Genomic DNA, 24,290 nt, shown 5'->3' on the forward strand with positions numbered 1-24,290 from the left:
CTTTTCAAGAAAATGCACCCGTTAAGTGGGCAACTGCGCTGTCAAGCCGAGGTCCTTTGGTGTAGAGTGTTTTGAATATGGGTGCCTGTGTGTTGCTATTGAAAACGTGGGAGCACGGGAGAAAGGTCACGTAGGCACTCGAATAGGTCAGTAAAAGAAAGGTGGGTGACTTAAGTGAAGCAGATTGCACCAGGGCACAAAAAAACAACACCCGAGTCCGAGCAGGCAAGCGAGAAAAGCGGGAGTAAAGCATGAAAAGTGGCTGAGAAGCGGGGCAGCGTGAAACGCTATGCAAGACGTGAGAATGCCCGCGAGTGTGGGTTCAGAGGCACATGGGCTTACAACACGTGCAAGGGTGAGTGGAGATGGAGAGTGTTTGAATGAGGACCGCAAGCGCTCAGGATGGAGTTCTAGTCGAGGAAGGCTAACGAGCGTCTGTACGAACGACGTCAGAGGCTCCTGTTGATATTTTTTTTGTAGCCTCTGAAACGCACCACTTTCATTCCGCAAAAGTCTAGAAAAAGGGGCTGCACGCATTGACTGCTGCTGTGTTACCACCACTCCGCCAAAGAAGGGTGATAATAGTGTTCGGAGAATAAAAGGTGTAATCGGAAAGAAAGTTCGAATCGATTTCTCGACTCGCTCTCCGCTCAACGCGGGGCACGATTGTGTGATTGGGCTCGAGAAACCTTAGCAGGAAGTGTTGCCAGACTCCCCGTGAGGAGCAGAGATGGTGAATATGTGATGGGAGACGCGCGAGGAGAGAGTTTTGTTTGTGATAAACAAGAAGGAAAAAGCGCGAGCATCAAACAAGAGGTAATAGGAAGTACAGGTCTGCATACAGATACGACTTCGTGTCATAAAAACCCTTCGTCTTCCCCTGAGAGAGGGGAGGAAGATAACGAGAGCACACACGGAATCTGAAGAGCGGCGGAAAGGAAAAAGCATGAGCTGTTTGATGGTTGACGGAGGAGAAAAAAGAAGCATGGCGGCGCAGTCAACCAGGGTGAAGGCGAAGGTAGGAAAGAAGGGAGAGACGATGATCACTGAGATCCACGGTCGCGGAAAAGAAGAAGGCAGACGACTGAGGATAAGAAAAAAAGAAGATCGCATGCATAACAGAATGAACACGTTTGCATCAACAGCGGAACATCCGAAAGATGCTTGCAGGCAGGCCGGCACCTACGGTTACCTTCACTCCCCCTTCTCCTCCACATCGAGGGGCGGCGGTTTCTTCGCGGTGATGTATAAAAGGAGAGCATGCAGTGAATGGAGAAACCGTACGTTCAGAAGATCCAAAGAGAAAGGAAGAAAAAGAACGTGATGGGCTCGATGTGCTGTCCGTAAGCGACTGAACACAGTTTCAGGGACGGAATCAAGACTGCGTGCATGCGAAAGAAAGTCGTTAATGTGGTGTCTTTCATCCTTGCTCTGAAGTATTTGTATTCGAAAACTGTCACGGGCGTCCAGGAGAACGCTCTGTTTGGTCTCTTTGGAAGGAAACGTGGTTTTGATGCAGATACCTTCCGAGGCTGCGTTCCTGCGTGCGAGAAAAAGGAGAGGTAGTAAGATAGGCCCGCTTCGTGATGGCAGTGAACAAGGTATTGAATCAGAGAGGACGATGGGCGTAGGCAGCGAAGAATAGAAAAACAACAAGCCGAAGTGAGAGAAAGGCTATTGGGTTCGTTGGACAAATAGTCACAGGCAACGCTGAATGAGAACATACTGACGGGACCAGCGATATGAACAGAAAAAAGGAAAAAGTAAACAGCAGAGAACAGAGAAAGGTATTCCTCTCTCTCCCTCTTTCGATTCTCTTTACACGACCTCTAGCTGCGTCTCACCTGCGGAAGCGCGGTGTGTGTGGAAGGGGAACGAAAAGAAGAAACATGTCACTCACGTTGTCGCTCGAGGTCGACTTTGTTAACTTTCTTTTCTTTTGCATGCCCCGACGTCAGTGATTCGTTCACAAGAAAGAAATGCCGATGAAGTGCGCATAGCGTCTGCTGCAAAGACTGCGACTATCTGGGCCAGAGCATTCGCGTCCGCATCCGTAATGCGAGTAAAACCCCATTACAAAATTGACAGCAACGACAGCCTTACCAGAACTCGCAGTTGCAGCTATCTGCTGTCCATTACAGTACTCGATATGGAGTCTGGAACCATTTGTATGGCGTACTTGTGGGGGACTTAAGGTAGTGCTGCGGCATCACGTTCACCCTTAGCACTGTCAAGGGCATCTCTCGCACAGATAAATGTACGCGAGCACCAAAGGAAAAGAGAAGCACGGCCGAACACTAGCTACGAAGTAGACTCCCCAACAACAGCAGAGAAAGCCAAAGACAGTGCTCGCGAGAACGGAGGCAAGAAGAAGCAGATTTCACATGAGAGATAGACCGCGCCGACGAGAGAAGACGAGAGAGAGATGTCCGTCTTTCTCACCGCGCAAGTGCTGGTATGCGCCTCTTTTAAGAGAGAAGGAGCAAGAAGCGGAGAAGGCGATGGTCTTATTCTGTCGAGCAAGAAAAATGATGATCTCGAACAGAGACAAATGTTTTTCTTGTCGGATTGGCTGTTGTTTTTCGCTTCATGTGCAGCTGTCGTCACCAGAAAGGGGACCCTGCAGGACGGCGAAAGGGGAAAAAGAATGGCAAAGGGCGACAAAGAGGCAGAGGCAAGGAGAGGCACAAAGAAAAGAGACGACCACAACATCAAGGGAGTGTTGAAAAAAAAAAGACGGAGTGATGCGACGCTAAAGACGAGAACGAAAAGCAAGGTAAATAAAAGGCAATGCTACGAAGTGACAAGTGCAGACATCATCCTTATAAGAAGGTGGCATCGCCACATCCACGTTTTCTGTTCACCTGTTAAGTGAACGAAAACAAAAACGAAGAGATGTGAGAACAACAAAAAATGCATTTTTACTTTGTGTTCTGCCGTGACTCTTCGCGAACGCCGGTATCAACGCAAATCAGCGCTGGGTCATGAATGATGCGTACGCAAGAAAAAGAGTGCTACGCTGCGTGACAGCTTAGCCACAATATATATAAAAGACACACAAAAAAAGAACAAACGGTTTACTCTGTTCAGAGGAGGTAGTCGTCTCGAGAAAAACAAAGGAAAAAACGCAAGCACATGCGAAACGGAAGGCGTCAAGACGTTCATCACCGACTCAGACACAGAACCACAAGAGGAACCATGGGAGGTCGAAAACAGAAAAAAAAGACAGGAGAAGTAAAAGCGAGAAGGAAAGCAGCACTGCTTTGCAGCTTACGACATGTACGGCGCGGTTCCCATGGAGGGAAGCAGTTGAGGGGGCTATGTTGGTGCACGTTGTTGTCTCTTTATTGCGCACCTTCGCCATTGCGAATCTGAATTTGGCACTCTTACAAAAAGGAAAAATAAAAAACAGAAATGCTTGTGAAAGGGGAAAATGAGGGCCTAAAATAGCCATCACAGACGGAAGAGCGTTTTCGCTTTATAAATGATGGGCTAAAGAAACACAAGGAAGGAGGAAACATACGAGCGACGGAGAGAGAAAAAGAGAGAACAACACAAAAAGCAGTAACAGGGAAGCAAAAAGAAAAATGGCGAAAGACCGAAGGGGTGGAACGAATGAGAAGAGGGGAGCGGAGGGATGTGGGGCAGCAAAGAATGAGAAGGGAGAGCGAAGGGCAATTCTAGACAAGAGGTTTATGCGTACCTGTTTTATCTCTGACAACATCAGACCTCTGTTCCGTTCGGCCCCCTCTAAGAGAATGCTCAACTCTCACTTAGCAGTATCACTATCAAAGGGCGCAAATTGTGATTGGGTGATGAGCCTAAAGACGTTGTCGCTGCCTTCACCCATGAAAAAATATGGCGTTCCTTGCAGAGACGGCATGTCGACGGGGAAAGCGGCCAGGGGCTGCTCAGGCGACGATGCAGAGATCTCAGACACGGGTGGAGCAGACGAAAACCAATACGGTGACAAACCTGGGGAAGATATCAGGTAAGGCGGGCACTGCTGGGGTATCGGTGGTGGTGGCGGTGGCGGTGGCGGCGGTGGGTGCGACTGGAGAGCGCTAGTGGAAGCCTTACGCACCTTCGGCGTCTTTGTCACCTGCAGGGTCTCTCCCATTGCCGCACAGGAATCCTTCTTCCCCATCTCGGCCAGCGCCGCCTTCACGAAGCGGTCCTTTGTGAGGGCCTTAGCCACACGGCCATGGAGATCAGGGCACGAGACGCCTCTCGAACACCGTCCCGTAAGCGCGAAGTCCCAGCAGAGGTTCGAGGACGAGATGAAGTTGTCTGTAGAGATGTTAGCGGCCTTCGTTGTGCTCCTCCGCTGCTCATCAACGTCGCTGACCAGCCACACGCGGTACTGCACCTCGTACTCGGTGCTACCCGCAGTCACCTCTATGTCGTCTGTGCGAAACTCAAGGTACTGCAGCGCGATCCGTCGCCGCGCCAGCAGTGACAGCACCTGCGCAAACTTTTCCGTTACGTTCGCCTTCATGGTTCGGCAGAAGTAATTGCGCTGCGGATTCGTGTAATACTTCCGAAGGTTATTGAGCACTTCACGTCTCACGTGAATTTGATGGCAGGTCCTCGGGTCTTTTTCGCGAATTTTGCCATAACATTTTCCGAAACTGTGCATAAAGCAGATATCCAACGAGGCATTGTTGCGATCGCTCAGCCATCCAGCAGTCGGCTCCACGTCATTGAAGGAAATCATGAACGTGTCGGACTTCCCTTTCGGAGGACCGCGCTGTGCATTCAGTGTTTCAGAGGAGATCGGCACAATCAGAACGATGGTTGGTACTTCAGTAATGAGGTCACGAGTGTAGTAGGTCTGTCCGATCCCCCCAACGTTGGCGGGGGCATTTGCCTTCGCAAACGTCTGATCCTGCATCGTGGATGGTAACAAAATCATGCACAGCGACGACAAGGGGTGAGGGAAAGACAGCGGAAGATGAAGAAGTACAGAAAAGCGGAAAGGCGTTGAAAAGAAACGCGTGCCGACACTAGAACGAAAAAAAAAAACAGACAAAAAAACTCCCCAAAACGCACACGCGAAAAGAAAAACAACAGTAATCCTTCAACGACCGCTGTCAAAGAGAAAGGATGAGGAGGAAAAGAGAGAATATATGCAGCACTGATTCGGTAATGATGAGGAAGAGTCTGTTCTCTTCCCCTAGAGTTGTGCAGCCACCCGTCTACTTCCAAGCCTGCGCCTCGCGTGTTGTTGTCGTCACGTGAAGAGTTTGACTATACTTCCTTTCTGTCGTACGTTCTAATTGTGGTTATTCCCAGCAGAAAATACAGTGTATGCGTGTTTGTGTGTGTAAGAGAGAGCAGAGAAACATAAGGGTGAATAAACAGCAGGAGATCATTACGTGGCGACGTTCGATCCCCCCTTCCGGAGAGTCATGGGGCGTCATCGATCATGTTGGACGTGCACAGGGAGATAGGGAGAGGATAGACGGACCTGCGCTCCTCGCACTGACAGCATGGCTCTTCAACCCATAGGCGACTCGTACTGGAGTGGAGGGAGGGCACCCTGACCACAGGATCCCCACCACATTTCAGCCCATCTCATCCATTTCTCCGTCTCGAGTCAGACTATTTGTTTCTGTTTTTTTTTTGATATGCGAAGTCAAGGCTCGGGCCTCCTGCCGGATAACCGGCCGGCTTGATGAACCAAGCCGTGACTGCGTATGTAAGGTCAGTCATGCATCCATGTATTTCAGCGGTAACCGCATAACCGTGTGTGTGTGTGTGTGCGGCCACCACTGAAGGCGAAGAGGACTGCTGCGCTGTCGATGTATCAGCGCACTGCCGCCTCCTCCTTCGTGGAAAAGGGATCGAATGCCACAGAAACGACAGAAAGAGCCACCGTCGGTATGGCCTGACGGAGATGCTCCGAGCGCCTCGAGGCCCTCTTCTCCGCAACGGCTATCGACCACAGTCCTCTGACTCAAATGCCGGGGGGGACAGATCACTGCGCCCCATCCTCCCAGTGTCGTGTCGCGAGGGAGGGAGCCATACTGGGGCAGGTGCCAGAGGAAGCGTGGATGCGATGGGGCCTATTCGCTGAGGCCTGTCGATGTCGTGCGCGCGGCTCGCCATGTGCGCTCCAATCCGGATTCCGCCCGCAAGGAGCGCCGAGAAGAGCGGAGAAGGCCTCGTGGCTGCCCCCACCCACCCCACCCACACACACCTCACTCCAGCGCGAAAGAGCGGTCGCCGGTGCCAGGTGAGGAAAGAGGCGTCGTGAACAGTGGCGCGATCAGGTCCGCCAAGGCTCTACACTTGTCCAGCACGACTTCCCCTCAGATGTGCACCCGAGCTCATCGACACACTCACATGCACACGCCTCTGCGGTCTAGTCGCGCAGCCACATAGGGAATCACTGACTGAGGCAACTCTTCTTCTGTGAGGCAATGTTGCAGAAGGCGATCCGCTGAGAGGGTTCGAAGCGGCGCTCGACTCCACCATGTTTGCTGCCGGCAATGTCTCGAGGCATACTCGCACATACCACAGCCGAGTCGTAGGGAGGGGGGACGTTGATGGCCGGTAACGGTTGGAGGGGCGCCTGTCAAACAGATTCCGAAGGCACGGCACCCGCTGCTCCTTCCCACTGCGCACCTCGCCATGCACACACAACTCGGCAAAAGGCATCGCTGCCCACCTGCACAGAGGGGAGAGGAGGGCCCTGCGCTGCTCTTCTGCGTGCGCGGAATCGCCTTGGGGAAAGGTTTCTAGGGCGTGTCCGACGGCCCCTCATCCTCACGCCGTGAGTCGAGTGCCTGTACGAGAGCAGCGTAGCGCCGCTCCGAGACTGGCGGCGGCGCACACCATGACTTGTCCAATGCCTTCTCGTTTCTTCCTGTCATCCACCATTGCGTCTGAGCCCCCATTGCCTGCAAGCTCTTTACACAGCGCAGATCGGGAGCGGCGCGGGTGTGTTCTGCTGGTTTTTGTACTCCGACCCAACGCCAGGGCGATCCCGCCGCTGGCCACAGGGGGGAGGAGGGGGGGCGTGGCCCTCGGTACCGAGCACCGTCTCACTAGCCCACCACTTTTGATGCGGACAGCACCAGATGCTCCACTACAGGACCCCCCCCGTTACGGCATACCCGGCGCATGAAGGCGCGGTTCAGCTGCCTCGTTTGAAGAAAAATGGTACTGCACTGGTCGCTCTGAGCACTGCGCTCATGAGGGCTGGTTCGTGAGGACCCCCACACAACCTCATAGGGGCGCTGAGGATGGGGAGAGCGTGCGCATGCTTTATCTGCACCGACGGCTTCCACCGCACGACTGCGCAGCGTTACTCTCTGCGCATTCAGAGGAAGACTGCGGGCACCCCAGCGCATCGCTGAGCAGGGCCACACACCGCACCTCTGCGAGCACGTCGTGATGCTCCAAGCCCCTTGGCAGCAAATGCGCCACACCAGTCTTCAACGCTGCCCATTCCACCTCACGCTGCCTTGAGCGGGTGGCCAGCGCCCGCGCCAGCAGCTGCAGCATACGCGCGCCTACCTCCGCACCGTCGGCAGCGCAGCCGTCGCTGTCGAGAGATCCCTTTTTGACGGTGGTCCAGATCCCGTGGACGTTGTGAAGCCCAGGCCGCACACGGCACTCCTTCCTTGATCTCACCGGTACGGGAATTGCTGACAGAAGCCCTAACGGAGCCCCTTGCGCCATACCACCGTCGACCTGTAGCTGGGGCAGCTCCAGAAGGCGGTGGTCATTGATGGTGAAGAATGGTAGGCTGGGGACTGATGTGCGGCGTGCGCACGCAGCGCTTCGTCTAGGGAGCGGGGTTCCTCGATTAGGACGACATCGCTGGCGAGGACCTTGCACGCCGTCGAGGAGACCCATGGAGCGTTGTCTCGGGTCCTCCTGCGGCGCTTTGTGAGCTGACACGCGGGCTTGTGGAGGGTGATGCAGGCTTACGACTCCCCGAGCACCTTCTCAGCCCCATCCCATGCATGCAGGAGGCGCTTCTCTTCGCTTGCCTTTTTCTTCTTCGCGGGGCGGAAAGTATTCTGAAGCCCCGCCCACGGGCGCCTCGCCTTCCCTTCTTTAAAGGCGCATAAGAGCTGCGTTGGTCTGCAGCAACTCGGTTGAGAGGCTCCCAATCATTGAGCTCTCCAAGAGTAGTCTACAACGCTGTACGACTGGAAGGGCCCTTAGCGCACATGGGTCTCAGGAAACCGTAGCGTGGCTGTCACTTTAGTCAAGACAACAAATTCGCCTGCAGTTGGGTCGGGGGTACATTTCCTACAATAGCAGCTCCTAAATCGGTCAAGACGGTGTACAGGGTCGCCACGTGAAATTCTCGCTGTGGTGTCTGTTTCGCTGTGAGCGAAAAGGTATCTTCGTCTCACCCACTCCACAGGTAAATCTCCTGTCACTGGTCCCGCAGCAAAACAGGAAAGGGAAAATATATCAACGCCATAACTCCTCAAACATTCCTCCTCCAGGAGAGCTGCAATGGAGCTGCCACGACTCAGCGAGCTTTCAAGAGAAATGCCAAAGTCTGGGCGTTCGTCCCCCTCTGGTAGCATCTTTCTCATACAGTGTCCCACAAGTAAAAGCTGATATCACGAGACACCTCTTTCAGGTCACCTCTACGAATGCTCGACTCCGCATAAGACATGTACTTTTCTTGACTCCGCCCTCTCACAGGCCCACCCCGCGTGGGTGCGAGACAATCGCAGACAGGCAGGACGGCACTGCGGCGCCCCCGTCATGGCGGCAGGGGCCCCGCCTCGCAGGCCGCCCCGGCCGCATCAGTGCCGGCCGCCACGTCGTGCCATTACCTCGGCGATGGCTTCCTCGGGCTCCCTGCCACCAGTGGGCAGAGCGAGGGCCGTGTGCGATGCGGTCGACTCACCGAGACACTTTGCACATCACATGGACGGCACAAGCGCGTTCGCTGTCGCCGGTCCCTGCGACACCTCTCCGCCCAGGCCTTGGCCACCGGCAACCGCCGCCAGATATATTGCGCCCACCTCCCCACGCCGCCGCCACCACCAGAGGTGGCTCGGCATAGGCAGGGGAGGGCGGCAGGGGCTGCTTGGCGCCATCGCATGGAGTGAGGCGCGAGAGCCCCCCGGGGAGCCACGAGCTGACGTGTTCGAGGCCCTTTCACCGTTAAGAGCAAACAGAAAGAGAGCAGGAACGATATAAGAGTAGTAAAGTGGAGACTGCACTAATCCCCGCGGTATGCTGCCTATATGATTCGCAAGGAGCAGAGGAAATAGCGTGCGCAGGTCGCGCGTAGAAGAGTGGAGGACATGAAGCGAGCTCAACAAACGGAACATGCCAGTAAAAGAAATGGGGAAGAAAGTTGCAGTCAGGGAACTTTGTAGGAAAAGTGATAAAGAGGAAGTGGGGAGTCTTTCTAAAGAACGAAAAAAGAAGTGGCGAATATAAGAGCTTCTTTAGGTCATTGCCATGAAAAGGAGGAGGAGGGGCAGCGGAGACACAGAGATGATTACGTACGTCTTTCGTGACAGAGATATGAAACAAAAAGAAGCACGTGAAGAGCAGAGATAAATGAACAAGACGAGCGCGCACAGGAAGGGGACAGTGAAGACGATGCACACGTCGGAAACAGGAAAAAGGAATGAGAGAATCCGTGGGTGCGGAGGTGGTAAAGAGATGTGGAGGCGCTTTCTCCCTATCTGCATCCGCACATGTACATGTGCAAGTGTGAAGACGGAGAAGAGTCATAAAACATCAAACAAGCTAAGGGGAATGGAATGAAAAGAGCCGTTGTCGCCTCCGTTGCCGGATAGGAGACTGCTGCTGCTGACTCAGCCGCCGGTGCTCTTGCCGTGAGAGGATGCTTTTTCATTCTTCCCACCGGCGGGTCCTGTTTTATTGGAGGTTATCTCCGAAGTTGGCCCATCCTCCGCGAAGAAGGACATGCGGTCAAGTTGCAGTGCGCTGTCCACGTGCCCCCGAACTTGGCGGGTGCTGGACCCATGCTCCCACATCGGAGGCACCATGATGCGCCCACCGCTATTCACTTCTCCGCGCACAACGGTGAGAAAAGGCGCTTTGGTAGTATTGGGAGGCGGGTCTGCCGGTGTTCCGTTCTGCGGATGGGCACCGTCCGCGAGCGCGGGGTAGACGCCATCGACGAGGGAGAAGCTCTGCGGATGACTCGGCTGCAGCGGCTCTGGCACACACATAGGCACCGTGGGTAGACCTCTGGTGACGTCGCTGATATCGCGAAGTGCACATGCCAGCATCGGATCACGCGCCTGCGCTTTCTTGAGATCTGCATGGATGTAGGAACAGTCGGTGCCGCAGTTGCACGACCCGGTCATTGAAAATTGCAGACACTGGAGAACAGTGATGGTGCCAGCGTGTTCGGGACTCGTGTCGTCTGCGAATAGCCATCGCCGGTAGGCTGCCTCGTACTGAAGAAGCCCGGCAGACGGAAAGACATCGCTGACGCGGTATTCGAGGTACTGCACTTTGAACTCCTTATGTGCACGGATGCACAGCAACTGGCGCAGCTCTGGGCTCAGCAGCGCCTTCACTGTACGAGTGAAGAAACGCCGGATAGGATTGGTGTAATGTTTGCGGAGGGCATGGAGTACGTTTGCCTTGATGTGAATCTGGAAACAGGTTGCTGGGTTCGAGTTCGTGCGGCCAACACACTTGCCAAAGCTGTGCATGAAGCATACTGTCAGCAGCGGCTTGCCTTCACGGTTAATCCAGCCTTTGGTCGGCTCCACACAGTCCTCAGTGACAGCGAACACGGCCTCGTCCTTGCTTGACAGCTCCGGTGGCTGCCCTCCGCAGGGTACGATGACGATAGTCGTCGGGGGTTCGGTAGCGACGTCGCGGGTGACGTACGGTAGTGTGGAAGACGCCATCTCTTGTCAATCGCGCGCTTAGGGTTGCCGTGAACGACGGTCGCCAGATGCGGGAAACGGCAAGCGCAGTAACAGCTGCAGAGGACACAAAACGGAAATATGAGTGAAATTCGACAAGAGCTAGAAAAAAAAGGGTACACAAAAGGAAGCCCAAGAAGAGCAAAGGAAGCACAAAGGAGAAACGAGCCAACAGCACACGCGACACAGCGCACGCGGCTGAAAGCAGGACACCGGTCACAGAGACACAAAATATACACAAAAGGAAAAAAAACCGTCTGAACGCCGTTCTTCCACGGTGCAGTGCAGCGAAGGAGAAAACAGAGGAGATGCGGTGAGGGAGGGAGGAGGCGAAGAAGAGAACATGACAAGAGGAACACCCTTTGCGAGCCGAATACGTCTCAGTTTCCCAAAATGAGACACAGTTCTTTAAGGGAAAGATGGAGAAGAGAGAAAACTATGGGCAAAGCCGAAGGGTTTCGCCTTTGCGAGGAGGAGACAGGGGCCCTTCATAAAAAGGCAGATGAAGCAAAGAGCTCACCAATGGTTTCTGTGAACGGGACTGTACCGACAGCCTCCTTCATGGTGGTAGCGCGTCGTGCATAGACCCACGTGACAGGTGAAAAGAGTAAACGGAGAGAAAGGGAAGAAGGAATGGAGCCGACAGAGTACGAGGGATTCTGATGCATGTTTCTTACGCGCCTTTACCAACGAGATCCGCATTTCCTACAGCGGGAAGCAAAGAAAGCAGCCGCCTTTCTTTTTACTTCACGCACGTCATCGATATGGCCACCGCCGGAGTAGATATCAGCGAAGGTTTTTTCCGTTTCAAGTTATCACTTGGGGAGCACTACACATGAAGCGAATAGCCTACGTATTCCCACCCCTTTGGTCGCACCCGAGGATTCATGTCGCGGTACCGCAGGAAGCGGGCGACTAAGGGAAGCCAAGCAAACGCCTACATCGAATCGCGTGGTCGGAATGTGACGAGAAAGGAGGGTTAATGGGTAGTACAGGTGGCTGGTGAGCAGTGCTACTGGGACGGCGACGAGTACTCCCACACACTTCGTATCAGTGTCTCTTAAGGTGCTCTCTTCCTCTTTCGCGACGAGCGCGGTCAAAGAAAAGGGGATAAAATCCAGCGCAAAGAGCGGAAGAGAAGAAAAGTGGATGTGTACTGCTGATCTTGGGAGCGAAGGACAAAAACAGCAGCGCGGCTGTGGGAGCTCGCTGCCCTCCTTCATCGTCACATCGAGGTGTGCGGTCGCAAACAGGAAGCGGCTTCTTTACCGCGAGCGTGTACAACGAAACGTCCTCGCGATGGAAATGAGCGGAATAGGCACAAAGTGGACAACGTAGAGAGAGGGTGGGAGAGAGCGATGCGTAAGCATGGAAGCACGCGAAGGTCAAAAAAAGAGGCAGGGGGAAGAGCCACAGAATCCTTGCTTTTTCAGTTTCCCCAACATCCTCCGGAGGACGGGAGAGAGTGAAGAGATATTCCCGCAGTTGGGCAACTACGTTCCCCGCAAGGACTCGGCTCCGCTGGTGAGCCATCACTACTTCTGTGGAACGATACGGCTGAGACGGCGACAAGTTTCGAGATGATCAAGGGTCCTTCGACGTAATCGACAGAGCTGTCCTCTTCAGTGTGGGTAGTCTGCTCCATCATCACGAAAGATGCAGGCACACGAGTCCGCGGCGCAGTATCTTCCTATTTCTCACACTCTTATTCGCTCGCGCGCGCTCTCGCTCTCGAGCGCGGCCCGTGCGTGGGCTGCATCCGGAAGCACATATCGGGCTCTTTTTTTTGCTTTCTGCACGCCATGAGACAAGCGAGACAGACGGAGTTATCCAAAATGAACAGACAGGAAAGTCCACAGCCCTGCGCGCTGACGCACTCACCCCTTTCCCCACGTGCACACCGTTTCGCATAAGGATGCTCCATCAAAGAGAACCCTATTGACCTTTGCCGTTTCAACTCGCCCCACGACACTGAATCGAGTGAGGCGGCATGTATAATCTATCTGCTAATGTATATATATAGATAGATACATATCTGAAAGGTGAGTGCAGGCAAAAGAGACAACAGGCAAGCAAAACGATGGTGTCGTGTGCCACCGCAGCGGCGCGGTGACTGTGGCAACGACTCACCGAAAAGAAACGTGATCAAAGCGCATCCTGTCTTTGCCACATCGCGATCTGCTCTTCACGGCTCCCTCTTGCGTGGGATTCTTGCTGGCGGCCCTGTACAGGAAAGTAGCCACGACGCCACAAGGGGACGGGAAAGTTGATAACAAGAAGAAGGGGGTGAGCGATGGAAGTGGCAAGCCTGTAGCTGTCCTGTACTACTGCTCAAAGTCCTTCAAAGGCAGCTTAATCCATGGCTCGGTGAAATCGGCACCCTCCCGAAGCACAAACACCTCCGACTTGGCATTCGTCACCACGAGCATCTCACCCGAAGGTGCCCAGGAAACCCTCCAGACAGGTTCTGCGAACTCCATGACACTCCGTTCCCATTCCGTCGCCTGCGAAACACCCTCGCGGATTTCTGTGCAAAGCTGGTCCCACGGTTTCCGGTACATGACGACTGTCTTATCCTGACCACATGACGCAAGAATGACAAAGCGCGATGCCGAGGATGTGGGACAGAACGCAACATCGCGAACCCAGTCAGCATGCGCCTCAATGACTTGATGCAACTCAAACTCGAAGCTGCGCTCAGGAGAGCTCGATGACACCCACAGCCGTACATGGCCGTCACAGCCGCCCGATGCAACGATCACGTGATCAGACAATTCCGACTTGAACGGCGCAAACGTTACACTTGTTGCCCCCATCGCGTGTGCGATGCGGTTGGCGTTATTGCTGAGCTTGATGCTGGGCTGCCAGCAGCCTTCACGGTATGTGGTGATAGCGACCGTGCCGTCGCTGCTCGCGGTGGCAACGACTGGGCCGAACTCCTCCGGTGCCCACTGCACGGCGTTCACGCTGCCATGATGGATGTCAATGACGTGCACAGGAATCCACTTGGGTGCTCCCTGATGGATCTCTTTCCAGATGATTGCCTTCTGATCATAGGAGGCGGAGGCGAGGAGGTTGCCGAAGCGAGGGTGCGCCCAGCTCACCATCCACACGGGGCCCTCGTGGCCAGTGAGGGTCGCCACGCGGCTGAGCGGGGCGCCCGCCCGGGCGATGTGAATGCCAATGGTTCTATCTGAGCTGGCAGTGGCGAGCTGCAGGCCATAGTAATCGAACTGAGTATCGTGAACAACATCTGTGTGCTCTTGAAGAGCTGGCGCCTGCAGTGCACCAGGGGCCGCAGCGCCATTTGTCAGCGGCGGTACCCTTCCCGTTGCAGGAGGCTGCTGAGGAAAGGACTGGGTGCGCATTCGGACTGACTCTGGTGCGTTAATGGTAGTTCCTCACAAAACAGAAGACGAAACGGAAGTGGTGGTGTGAGCTGCGGTTCGAAAGATGAAGAGAGGCGAAAAAACGAACAGAATGTGAAGGTCGCAGGTGCAGTAGCAGACGCGCAAAAGGGGGCCCGGTGGTGAAAAGGCCTCGCATAGGGTGAGGGTTAGCGCTAGGGGGCAGGAGGAGGCACCGGAGCACCGACCCCATGCAGGGATGACGCTCTGAGGAGATAGGCTAGGAAGGGCAGGGGGCTGTAGTCACCTCTGGACAGAGCGCAAGAGACCTCGCCTTCGACCTTCTGCTGCTCTTCTATAATGACTGCTGAGTTTCCTTTTAGGATATCCCGCTTGTCGGTCTCTCTCTTTCTAAAAAAACTGACGTGATGGGGATCTTCTGCAACCCGCATGACAACATCCTAACGCCCACCTGCACCGGCGCACCACTTGATCCTCAATAATACGAAACGGATGCTCTCAGCGCAGCTTTCTGTGCGCATTTCTTGAGCCTGGCACTCCATGGATGGAGCCATTGATGCTCACAAAGATGAGGGAAGTTGAGGAAGTTGTGAGGACCATTTGATTCCCTGTCAGTTCCCTCACCCAAACGCGGATGCGTGCGGCTTACCAACTGAACGCTCTGGCGACTACACTGTGGTCAAGGGGAGCTCTGTGCCACTGTAGGTGGGTGGCAGCAGTGACACGAGGCACCGCGAGAGTGCCGCTGCGGGCACAGGTGGTGCTACCACATCGTCGACTTCTCCCGTTACCTCTACGATACTACGCAGCGATGCCAGTTCATAGAGGGTCAGCTGCATGTGCGCCTCACGCACTTCCTCACGGCGAAGCGTCGCCCGACACAAGCGCACGGCTTTCTCCGCGTAAGCTTCACAAGACTGGAGCTGCGCTGCAAGTGAGCTCGCGCTCGCGCCTCCTACTGACGCTGATGTTCTAGGGAGCTTGAGGGGGGGCTCGTCACCTACGTCAGCGGGTCGTCGACGCTCCACTACCGGGACATACCAATCCCGCTGCTTGAACGGCAAAGGGCAGTCCCGTAGCACCGCGGGGTGGCAGAGTGCCAGCTCGTTGTCTTCGCGTATGGTGACACGCAAGTCGGGAATGCCTGGTATTAGTCCGCCCATTCCGCTGCGACGCAGCAACCAGTAGGCATGCAACTCTTCCAGCACCTCCTCGCCTACGTCTTTTTCGCAGAGAAAAGGTCGTGCGTATAGCAGAAGGCGTTCCAGCGGTACCTCTGGGTGCCTGTGGGCGGCCAGTTCTAGAGCTGTGAAGGTATCCTCCAGCACAGTAGTGCTCAGGTTCGACATTACAGGCATATAGCTACCCGCGCCACCAGTTTTGCCCCGCACAACAGACACAACGCCATCGTCCCTTCGAATGGCCAACACAGGCCGCCGGGAGAGCCATGCATGATCAAATTTGTCTGCAATGTAGCGGATCGCAACCGGATCGCGACGGTCAAAGCTCGATGTGTAGAGGCTTTGGGAGCCGAGCACGAACGTGTCCACACCAATCAGTGAAGACTCCCACTCATCACGCTGGCGTATTCGAGGGCGCACGATAGACGGCGCCGCGGCGGGGTTCGAGGCGTTCAGAGGGGAGCATGGCACCGATGGGGAAATAGCTTGGGCTGCGGAGGGATTTGAAAACGGGGAACGTGGCCGCAGCGGTGATGTCGGGAACTTCAGCACCGATGCCGTACCAGGCGAAAAGCCCTCGAGGCTAACCTGGTGGAGCACCAGCTCCTGACTCGGGAGCAGCTTCGGATGGTTCATCAAAAAGCAGTTGAGGCTGACTGAAGAGAAGACAGCGGGCGTGCTGATGCACTGCATATGCAGCCGAGGAAGGGGAAGAAAGGGGGCTGCAAAAGAAGTGCGTGGAGAAACGAGGATAACAGTCCAAAGCTGGCAGCCAATGTGTCATCTTTATCGCGGCTCCAAAGGCCGTATCCTCATGGGCCTGTAGAACGCGAACGCCCACGGTGCGCAAGCAAGCACCCAGCAGTCGGCAATGCTGCCCCGCGACATGCCGTAACGCAGCCGTCATGGCATCGTACTACAGCGTGGCAGTGAGCGTCTTACCTCATCTTCTTTTTCCAGGACTCGATTCTGTCGAACGCCAACAGGGTGCGGTCAATGAACCGCAGCGAGGGGGAGGGACGTGAAGACAGCCGCGCCACCGTCCTGGGAATGCACCTCCAGAGTCATGACCAACAATCGAGAGAGCGGGCTACAGTGCTAACATGCACAGAGGCGAAAGCTGGCGAGGAAGTAGGTGAAACCACACAGATGCCAGAAAGCTTTTCACGGTGCGACCTCCCTTCACTTGGGTCAGCCGCGCTCGTGGCGGGAGGGAAAGGAAAGAGTATTGGCACGCCAGCCCTTTATACCTCATAGCTCATACATACCAAGGGACTCAGAGAGTGGCTCGTGCGAAAGAAAAAGGCGCGAATAGAAGTTTTTTTGGCCCCACCTACCACCTATCGCCCCATGCACACACACACACACACGTTTGCTTCGCCACGCTACCGGCAGTGTCCGTGCATCGCTCAGAGCAAGCTAGATGAGTGCTTCTCTCCACGATCACAGCGCTCGCCACGATTTCGCGCGCGAAGATCAAAGAGGCAGAAGTGCACTGGCCTATGCGCCACCGACTACCGCACCACAAAAACACCGAACAGCATAAGGAAAAAAAAGAGCATCGCAAACACCTTCAGAATGAGCCCGCGGTTGGAGCTGAGGTTGGTCAAGTATCGCATCAGTTCATTGCTTCCAGCGTTGACGTGACGCACAGCATTGTCGACGTCAGTGTCGATGCGAAGCACTACCTCCTCCTGCTCCTGAACCAGACGCGTGAAATCGTTAAAGAGCTCACCAACTTCCTGCACGGCCGCCTCGATCTCTTGCACGGCATCTGCTCGCTGCTGGTAGTACAGTGTGTTTCGTGTCCCGGAGAGCAGCAGCTGCTGCTGCTGATGCTGCTCTTGGTCCTGAAAGAGCGCACTCTCAAATGTTTGCGGTCGATCTGCCGTAGTAAACATGTGACGCCGGTTCGCCTTATCCTTAAGGCTCCTGGATTGCTGCTGGAGGGTGGTACGGAACTTCTGGCCAGTGCGCGCCAGCCGACTGCGCAGCGTCTCGACAACGGTGTCGCTGTGCCTCTCTGAAGTGCGGAGATGATCAGAAGAGCCCCCGAACATACCACGAGCATCGCCTTTGGTCGGAACGCTTCCTTTCTGCGACTCGACGGCGCGCCGCTTCAGCTGTTCCAGCGTTTCTGCATCGCTGTGAAGGCGTTGCAGCGAGCTTTTCACCATCTGCGCCAGCTCACTCACCTCAGCCGTCTGGTCGTCGAAGACGCTCTGACGATTTGCCAGCTGCGCCAGGCGCATAATGTATTCCGAAACGGTAGCTATGTTGTTGGAGAACTCCTTGGCAAATCGGTTGAACGTTTGAACATCACTGCTGCTATGCAAACCGGTGGACACGACCGCGCCAGTCTTTGGTGGTCGGCGGCTCTGCCGCTGCCTTGAAAAAAGTTCATAGAGCTCGCTGGACCGATCGCGCTCGACGACCATGGTTGCGACAAAGACACCGTCGCAAGATCGATCGAAGTAGTCACGGTACACACACACACACACGTTGTTCGGGAAAGGAAAGTAGGGGGAGAACAGAGAGAGTAGCGCTGCTTTAAGCGCCTGTCCTTCTCTCTTTCAGCAACAAGTAGGGGTGCCTAATATGTGCACTTTGATGCTAGTCAGCGCGTATTGAGCCGATGAGGTCGTATGTGAGCGAATATGCGGACGTATATGTGACTGTCTTATTCGATCAGAGGCCGGCAGAGGGTGCGGAGGGCAGCATCCGATAGCCGGAAGAGCAAAAGAGAGCGGAGAAAAGTGGGAACGAGTCGGAGGCGAAGCAGAGGTGGCAGAAGACTGCAGCGCGTACAAAAAGCCACGATATCCGTGGTGGAGATGCGTGGAGGTTAGGCAGCGGATTCACTTTTTCTCTCCGTGCGGCTTCCTGTCTCGCCCTCTCCTTCACACCCTCCGTGCTTCTCTTCAACTTCTCGCCACACCAGGCGTAACCTATTGGAAGAGGTGCAGCTGATATGGGGCCTCGAGTTGACGGCGAGTGAAAGACGGTGGGTCAAAAAAGAGGGGTCTGCGTGCTATACCCGTTGGACTTCCGCCACTCGCTCTTCTGCCCCTGGCGATATGCTTCGCGCAGACGAGAAGGGCGGCGAGATAGCGGAAAGTTGGTAGCGCAGCAAATGCCTGCGAGCGGGCGGGGTGTGCTCAAAGCCTTTGCTAAATGGAAGTAGACCATACACGCATGGCTGAACGCGCAAAACCTCCTCTCCTGTTAGATCTATGGAAAACTGAACTCGTTACACCCGCCCCGCAACCCCTCGGTTCACCCCGTCTCTCCTCCGTTTGCTGCGCTCACTGCCATATCGACCCTGATGAGTTCCAGCGCTCGAAGAAGACACGTGACGGTGGTGGTGAGTGCAGTGGACTACAGCATCACGAGAGCAACCTGCGACGGCTTGATCTTCGGATACGCCCAGTTGTAGAAGTAGTAGCGAAGGTAGCCGTCGCCGGCGCCGAATTTAAGTGTCTCGATGAACGACCGGTTGTCAAGGATCTCCACCATGTTGCACACATCGAAGCTGCGTGAACGCGCCACGATAAGGAGGTCGAGAATAAGCTGATGCAGAGGCATACTCGTCGCGGCGTAGTAATGGACGTACGCTGCGTTCAGCATGTTGTAAGTGCTGTTACCAATCACTGTGGAGGGAATGCGGTAAAACGAAAAAAAATCCGTCACTTTCTTATCGCTCTCCACCACGTAGGTGAAGACGACCCCGTCGCGGGGAAGAAGGTAATGGCCGATTTCCGCCTCGCTAAAGATGGGACTCACATCAAACTTGTCCAAGTAGTTCATGAGTATCTCCCGCACCTGCGGGACATCAGACGGCTTCATTTCACGAAGACCAGCGTTCTTCGGCGCGCTCGGCAACTGGTAGTTGCGTTTCAGCATCGCCATAGGGTTCTGAAACTTTTGGTACTGAGCCGGAATGCTGCTGAAGCGTATCTCCACCAGTTTCTCGGGATTCAGGCTGCGATGAAAGTACTGCCCAGACGCGTACGGTGTGGGCAGCAACACTCCTGCTGTGTAGACTGCCTGCCACACACCTTTGCGGTTCACACGGCGTGTCACCTCTTTGATCAAAATCGGCGCAAGCCTCTTTTCCCTAAGCTGTTTGTGGACGCACAGAAAGTTGATTTCGCATATATGGCGCGGGGCATTGTACTTGGAAGCCTCCTCCCCCTGGCCTCTCTCCTGAGCCTTCAGCTGGGTGTTCCTCGGCGTGCCCATGCGCAATGTGATGGGAACACCGGCGATGAAGGCGAGCAGCTTCTTGTCTGCCTTCCGCCGAACAGCGACGTGCCAGTCCGGAATGTAGTTTGGTGGGCACAGTGCCCACTGGAGAAACTCCTCGGAGTAGTTGAAACGGAACATGCTGTCATCATCCTCGACGTAATTATCGCGGAGCAGCTCGTAAATGGCATGAATGTCGTCGGCCACCTCCATGTTGGGCGTCCACCACTCGAATGTGCTCGCAATCGGGTACGGCTGCTCTGGAATCTCAGCAATCATCTTTGGCTCGTCCATCGGGCCGGCAAAGACGATCGTCTCCGTCTCATCCTCCGTCTGAGGTACGGGTTGCGTACTCCAGAACGCGTGCCCGCATTCGGAGTGCGGTGGGGCGCGAGACATGGCGGTATCCGCGAGCGCGCGAGTTGCCCTGCGGTTTCCGCTACGTCAGCAGAAGTCAATAAATTCTCCAAAAGAAGGCTAAAATGCAGCTGCGTAGCCTCCGCTTACAGAGGACTGCACGTCGGCTAAAGTGACAGCTGAGGTGCAGAAGGGAGGTAATACGGCGTGCGCAAAAAGGCGAGAAATAGGATAGGACAAAGAAAAAACTCAACCTGTGTGAGCGGCGATGGTGGGGGAGAAGAATTCAGGCAAAATGGCACACAATCCAACACGACAGCGAGCAGAAACCAAAACGCACTCAATCACGCGCACCCCTCAATACAAATACAGGTGGATATACGCTACCTCTGCGTGAAGCAACTGAGCAACGAGGAGAACGAGGAAGAGGAGGAGTCTCTTGAGCGCCCGGAGAATGTGGGTTGAATCTAAACCGCACTTCTCTCGAACATGACCCTTTTACCATCTGAGGGACTCATCAGCGAGCGAAGCAGGAGATTCTCACACCTGACGAAAGCCCCCAAAAAGGACTTGAACATGTTCAGCGTCAGCGAAGCAGTTCAGTAAAAGAGAAAGAAGAATGTGACTGATAAAGCGTGACTCACCTTCCTGTGAGCGCTACAATAGCCGAATACGTGAGCAGAGCAGAAGTCGAGGTGCGCGCCTCACTTCGCTGGCGATGCTCCTCTTGATGCCAATGGCCCCTTCAATAATTTTCTCTTTTTTCGCCTTCATCAACGCTTCGAGGAACCACGAGGCCGACAACGATCTCTAACATAGCCCAGTCACCCACCGTCACCGCAGAAAACTCGACTCCGCCCTCTCACAGGCCCACCCCGCGTGGGTGCGAGACAATCGCAGACAGGCAGGACGGCACTGCGGCGCCCCCGTCATGGCGGCAGGGGCCCCGCCTCGCAGGCCGCCCCGGCCGCATCAGTGCCGGCCGCCACGTCGTGCCATTACCTCGGCGATGGCTTCCTCGGGCTCCCTGCCACCAGTGGGCAGAGCGAGGGCCGTGTGCGATGCGGTCGACTCACCGAGACACTTTGCACATCACATGGACGGCACAAGCGCGTTCGCTGTCGCCGGTCCCTGCGACACCTCTCCGCCCAGGCCTTGGCCACCGGCAACCGCCGCCAGATATATTGCGCCCACCTCCCCACGCCGCCGCCACCACCAGAGGTGGCTCGGCATAGGCAGGGGAGGGCGGCAGGGGCTGCTTGGCGCCATCGCATGGAGTGAGGCGCGAGAGCCCCCCGGGGAGCCACGAGCTGACGTGTTCGAGGTCACTAAAGTCATCAGATGTACAGCTGAAAAGATATCTCAATTGCATGTCGAATCGGCGTGCGTCCGCTTTCGTCCTGCATGATAGAGGTACATCGGAAAGGCCTGTCAAGCAGTTATGTAAGAGGTTAACGCAAAGGGGGCCGTGACTGAGCATGGCCATGGGGAGAGGAGAGGAGGGCCAATCAAAAGGGGAATAGAGGCGGCGGAAAATGGCATTAAAGATGGATACCAGCGCTCACTCAGGGTGGGCGCTGGCGGGCAGCGGCGGCGCATGGAAGGAACGTCATGAGCGGCGTTGCCGGTGACCCTAGACGGCGCTCACAAGCAGTTGCGCTTCTCCTTCTGTGCGTCGGGTGTGAATAGAAGGGCAACGCAGTGGGGGCTCGAGTTGTCGAGGCGTATTCCGCGCCTTTTTCTCATCCCTTATCATTTCGCCCCCTCTCTGAGATAGTGTGGGCAGTAGTGTTGGCGGCACAAATGCGCTCGCAGCTTTTCTTCTTTTTTCCCTTGCGCTTGTTTTCGTGTACGCTCTCTTTTCGCTGAAAGCTGCGTGCATACGACTCTGCTCATCTGCTTACCGAGTCCCTTGGTCTCTGAGATGAAGTTGGTAAGCTGAGCCGAGAGAATCCTTGGCAAGGCCGGCTGCGTCATTGATGGGGTCGACTCTGTGACGGCAGCCCGCATCCTTCTCCACTGTCTCACCCTCACATCTCAGCACCGGCGCCTCCGCCCACCTTGACTCCATTTGAAGAGGCAATACGTTCGACAAAGAAGCGGCGCATTGACTTGAAGATAAACGTGGAGAGAGAGAAACAAATGTGATGAGCACTATTAGTTGGCAAGCTGCGGCATATCTGGCATGTCCATGAGATCTTGAAATGCGCGCGCGCACACCAGACCGCCAAGCCAGAACTTGCAGAAGCGGCGGCGTCGTGCCTCGGCCTCCGATACCCACCATACCTCCCACCCTTCAGGAATACTTTTAACAGTGCTGTGGTTCTCCTTCAGAACTACCACCGACCTGGCAGTGGCCACCGCTGCCTTGAGGCGCTGCTGCAGGTTGGCGCACGCCACATCCTCCTGTATAGGACGGTCGAAAAGGTGTGACTTTGCTCCGAAGAAATCGCGGTTGATGCTCTGCAGCTCAGCACTGAGCACGCACTCGCTCTTCTCAGTGTCACCGGCGCCAAACGCTCCGTGGGCAGTGCGAGTGCTCGTGAGCTGCATCACATTAAATCGAACGTCCCTGTCGTCCACGGCACGCACCATAGCGGCAGCTTCAGGCGCCGCAACCACTGAAGCGGCGCCGGTTGCAGCTGAAGGCGAAGGCGCTGCCAGCTGCGCAGCGGATGCCACCGCTGGACTCACAGCTGCGAGCTTGGCTGTGGGGTGGAGAGGAACAACAATACGCTGCAGATCGTTTTTGTTCCACTTTGGCATGTGCACGGTAGCGAAAAGGCCACGGCGGATCAAAAGCTGCTTTCGGCGGTAGCGTGAAACGTGCGCGTGGCGGAACCGCACAAGTGACGGGTAAGCCCCCCAAAAAGCAAGCATGAGAAACATGACGCCAGAGGAGTACAAGTAGGTGTTGTACACGAATGCAGCCTGCTGCAGAAGCGGATCCAAGAATGCCTGAAACGGATTTTGGCTATCTTGTATGATTCGCTCCATCAGCTTCATGTCGTGTTCTTGCTCCTCATGATCGGTCTTCGTGCGCACGCTGATGGTGTCGGAAGTGCGTCTCATTTTTCTTGTCAATACGTCATGCACGCCGAGAGGGATTACTTGTGGGCAGGGGTACTCTCTTGGCGTAAGAGACGTACGCGAGCGCAACGGCGTGTGTCGTGTCACAGTCGAGAATGCGTCTCGAGCCACCAACAGAAAGTTGCCTCAAACCGCACTACCCCTGCGTCGGCCCGAATCACATGCACGCTTCTTTCCTTCCTCGCCGCAGCACCCGATGCGCGAGGGAAAGAGGGAGACGGCCAGCTTACGGCAACGCAGGCCGGCACGCAACCTTGTAGCAGAGCACTGCAACAGCGTTTGGCAAGGTTGACCTCACACGCGGATTCACGGCAGGATAAGTCGTCAATGATAGCGTATGCTGGTTACAGGTATGATTGCTAAGTAGACTTGGAAAACGGAGAGGGTGGTCAGTAAGCGACGCACTGAAGAACAGACAGGAACAGCTCTCCCTCACGGAGGGCGTCTGGGTCGCTAAAATTCGCACCCGGGCGCGCACGCTGAAGCTGTTGCGTTTTCGCTGCCCCAAAGCCGCTGTCATAATGCACAGTGAAACGAGTAATCACTAGTCGACTCGCTTCACTAACAGAATCATCCACAAACGACGTGGCATTACAATCTGACGCACAAGACGATTTTCGCACGCCGAATTGCATGTCTGCCCTGCCCCCTCCATCTGGCGAGTATCGCTATTTTTTTTCTTACTGGCGACGCCTGAGATGATTGATAACAGAAATACGACTGGCCTCTTACCCGAACCTGCCATGCAGTGAACAGCGACAAGAGGAACGGAAAGCGGCAGAGCTCTGCTTCACCTTGTCGAGACACGCCGTCGTAAACCTGCACCCGCTCGCCAGATACTTTTAGACGAAGACGAAGGGACAGCGTTGGTCCCAGTCTCAGTCATCCAAACAGTCGGGGCAAAGTTCTCGCAATCATTCCAAAGAAGCGTCCGCAGCACGCTTTACTCGTCGGTCTCCCTGGCCAGGCCGACAGCAAGCATCTTCACAAGAACACTGCATACCTTTTCAGAGCTGTACGCAGCGACCAGTTCACGCGTGCTGTCCAAGTACGTGGCGATGCTCTTCGCGAGTGCCTGGTCCAATTCCATAGCGGCCACATTGTTCCAGCGAAGAGCGTTGTCAGTGCGACAGATAAAGCAAAGCGCA

The 24,290-nt window shown here is 55.3% G+C and overlaps 7 protein-coding genes across 7 annotated transcripts; all 7 read right to left on the reverse strand.

Annotated features, from left to right (window-relative positions):
• Positions 1-3,769: 3,769 nt before the first annotated feature.
• Positions 3,770-4,894, reverse strand: LSCM1_01640 (uncharacterized protein; the record flags this gene model as incomplete). The annotated part of the gene is made up of 1 exon (XM_067319240.1): positions 3,770-4,894. One exon carries the CDS (start codon positions 4,892-4,894, stop codon positions 3,770-3,772), a length of 1,125 nt encoding a protein of 374 aa, XP_067175789.1.
• A 4,915-nt stretch (positions 4,895-9,809) lies between these two features.
• LSCM1_01641 (uncharacterized protein) lies at positions 9,810-10,883 on the reverse strand (the record flags this gene model as incomplete). Its single annotated transcript, XM_067319241.1, has 1 exon — positions 9,810-10,883. The coding sequence occupies one exon, from the start codon at positions 10,881-10,883 to the stop codon at positions 9,810-9,812; it is 1,074 nt and encodes a 357-aa protein (XP_067175790.1).
• Positions 10,884-13,225: 2,342 nt separating this feature from the next.
• Positions 13,226-14,269, reverse strand: LSCM1_01642 (uncharacterized protein; the record flags this gene model as incomplete). Its single annotated transcript, XM_067319242.1, has 1 exon — positions 13,226-14,269. The coding sequence occupies one exon, from the start codon at positions 14,267-14,269 to the stop codon at positions 13,226-13,228; it is 1,044 nt and encodes a 347-aa protein (XP_067175791.1).
• Positions 14,270-14,937: 668 nt separating this feature from the next.
• On the reverse strand, positions 14,938-16,143 carry LSCM1_01643 (uncharacterized protein; the record flags this gene model as incomplete). Its single annotated transcript, XM_067319243.1, has 1 exon — positions 14,938-16,143. The coding sequence occupies one exon, from the start codon at positions 16,141-16,143 to the stop codon at positions 14,938-14,940; it is 1,206 nt and encodes a 401-aa protein (XP_067175792.1).
• Positions 16,144-16,964: 821 nt separating this feature from the next.
• On the reverse strand, positions 16,965-17,888 carry LSCM1_01644 (uncharacterized protein; the record flags this gene model as incomplete). Its single annotated transcript, XM_067319244.1, has 1 exon — positions 16,965-17,888. One exon carries the CDS (start codon positions 17,886-17,888, stop codon positions 16,965-16,967), a length of 924 nt encoding a protein of 307 aa, XP_067175793.1.
• A 940-nt stretch (positions 17,889-18,828) lies between these two features.
• LSCM1_01645 (uncharacterized protein) lies at positions 18,829-20,094 on the reverse strand (the record flags this gene model as incomplete). Its single annotated transcript, XM_067319245.1, has 1 exon — positions 18,829-20,094. One exon carries the CDS (start codon positions 20,092-20,094, stop codon positions 18,829-18,831), a length of 1,266 nt encoding a protein of 421 aa, XP_067175794.1.
• A 2,115-nt stretch (positions 20,095-22,209) lies between these two features.
• On the reverse strand, positions 22,210-23,124 carry LSCM1_01646 (uncharacterized protein; the record flags this gene model as incomplete). Its single annotated transcript, XM_067319246.1, has 1 exon — positions 22,210-23,124. The coding sequence occupies one exon, from the start codon at positions 23,122-23,124 to the stop codon at positions 22,210-22,212; it is 915 nt and encodes a 304-aa protein (XP_067175795.1).
• Between the last annotated feature and the right edge of the window lie 1,166 nt (positions 23,125-24,290).

The sequence above is a fragment of the Leishmania martiniquensis genome, chromosome 32 (assembly GCF_017916325.1).
Source record: "Leishmania martiniquensis isolate LSCM1 chromosome 32, whole genome shotgun sequence".
NCBI lineage: Eukaryota > Euglenozoa > Kinetoplastea > Trypanosomatida > Trypanosomatidae > Leishmania > Leishmania martiniquensis.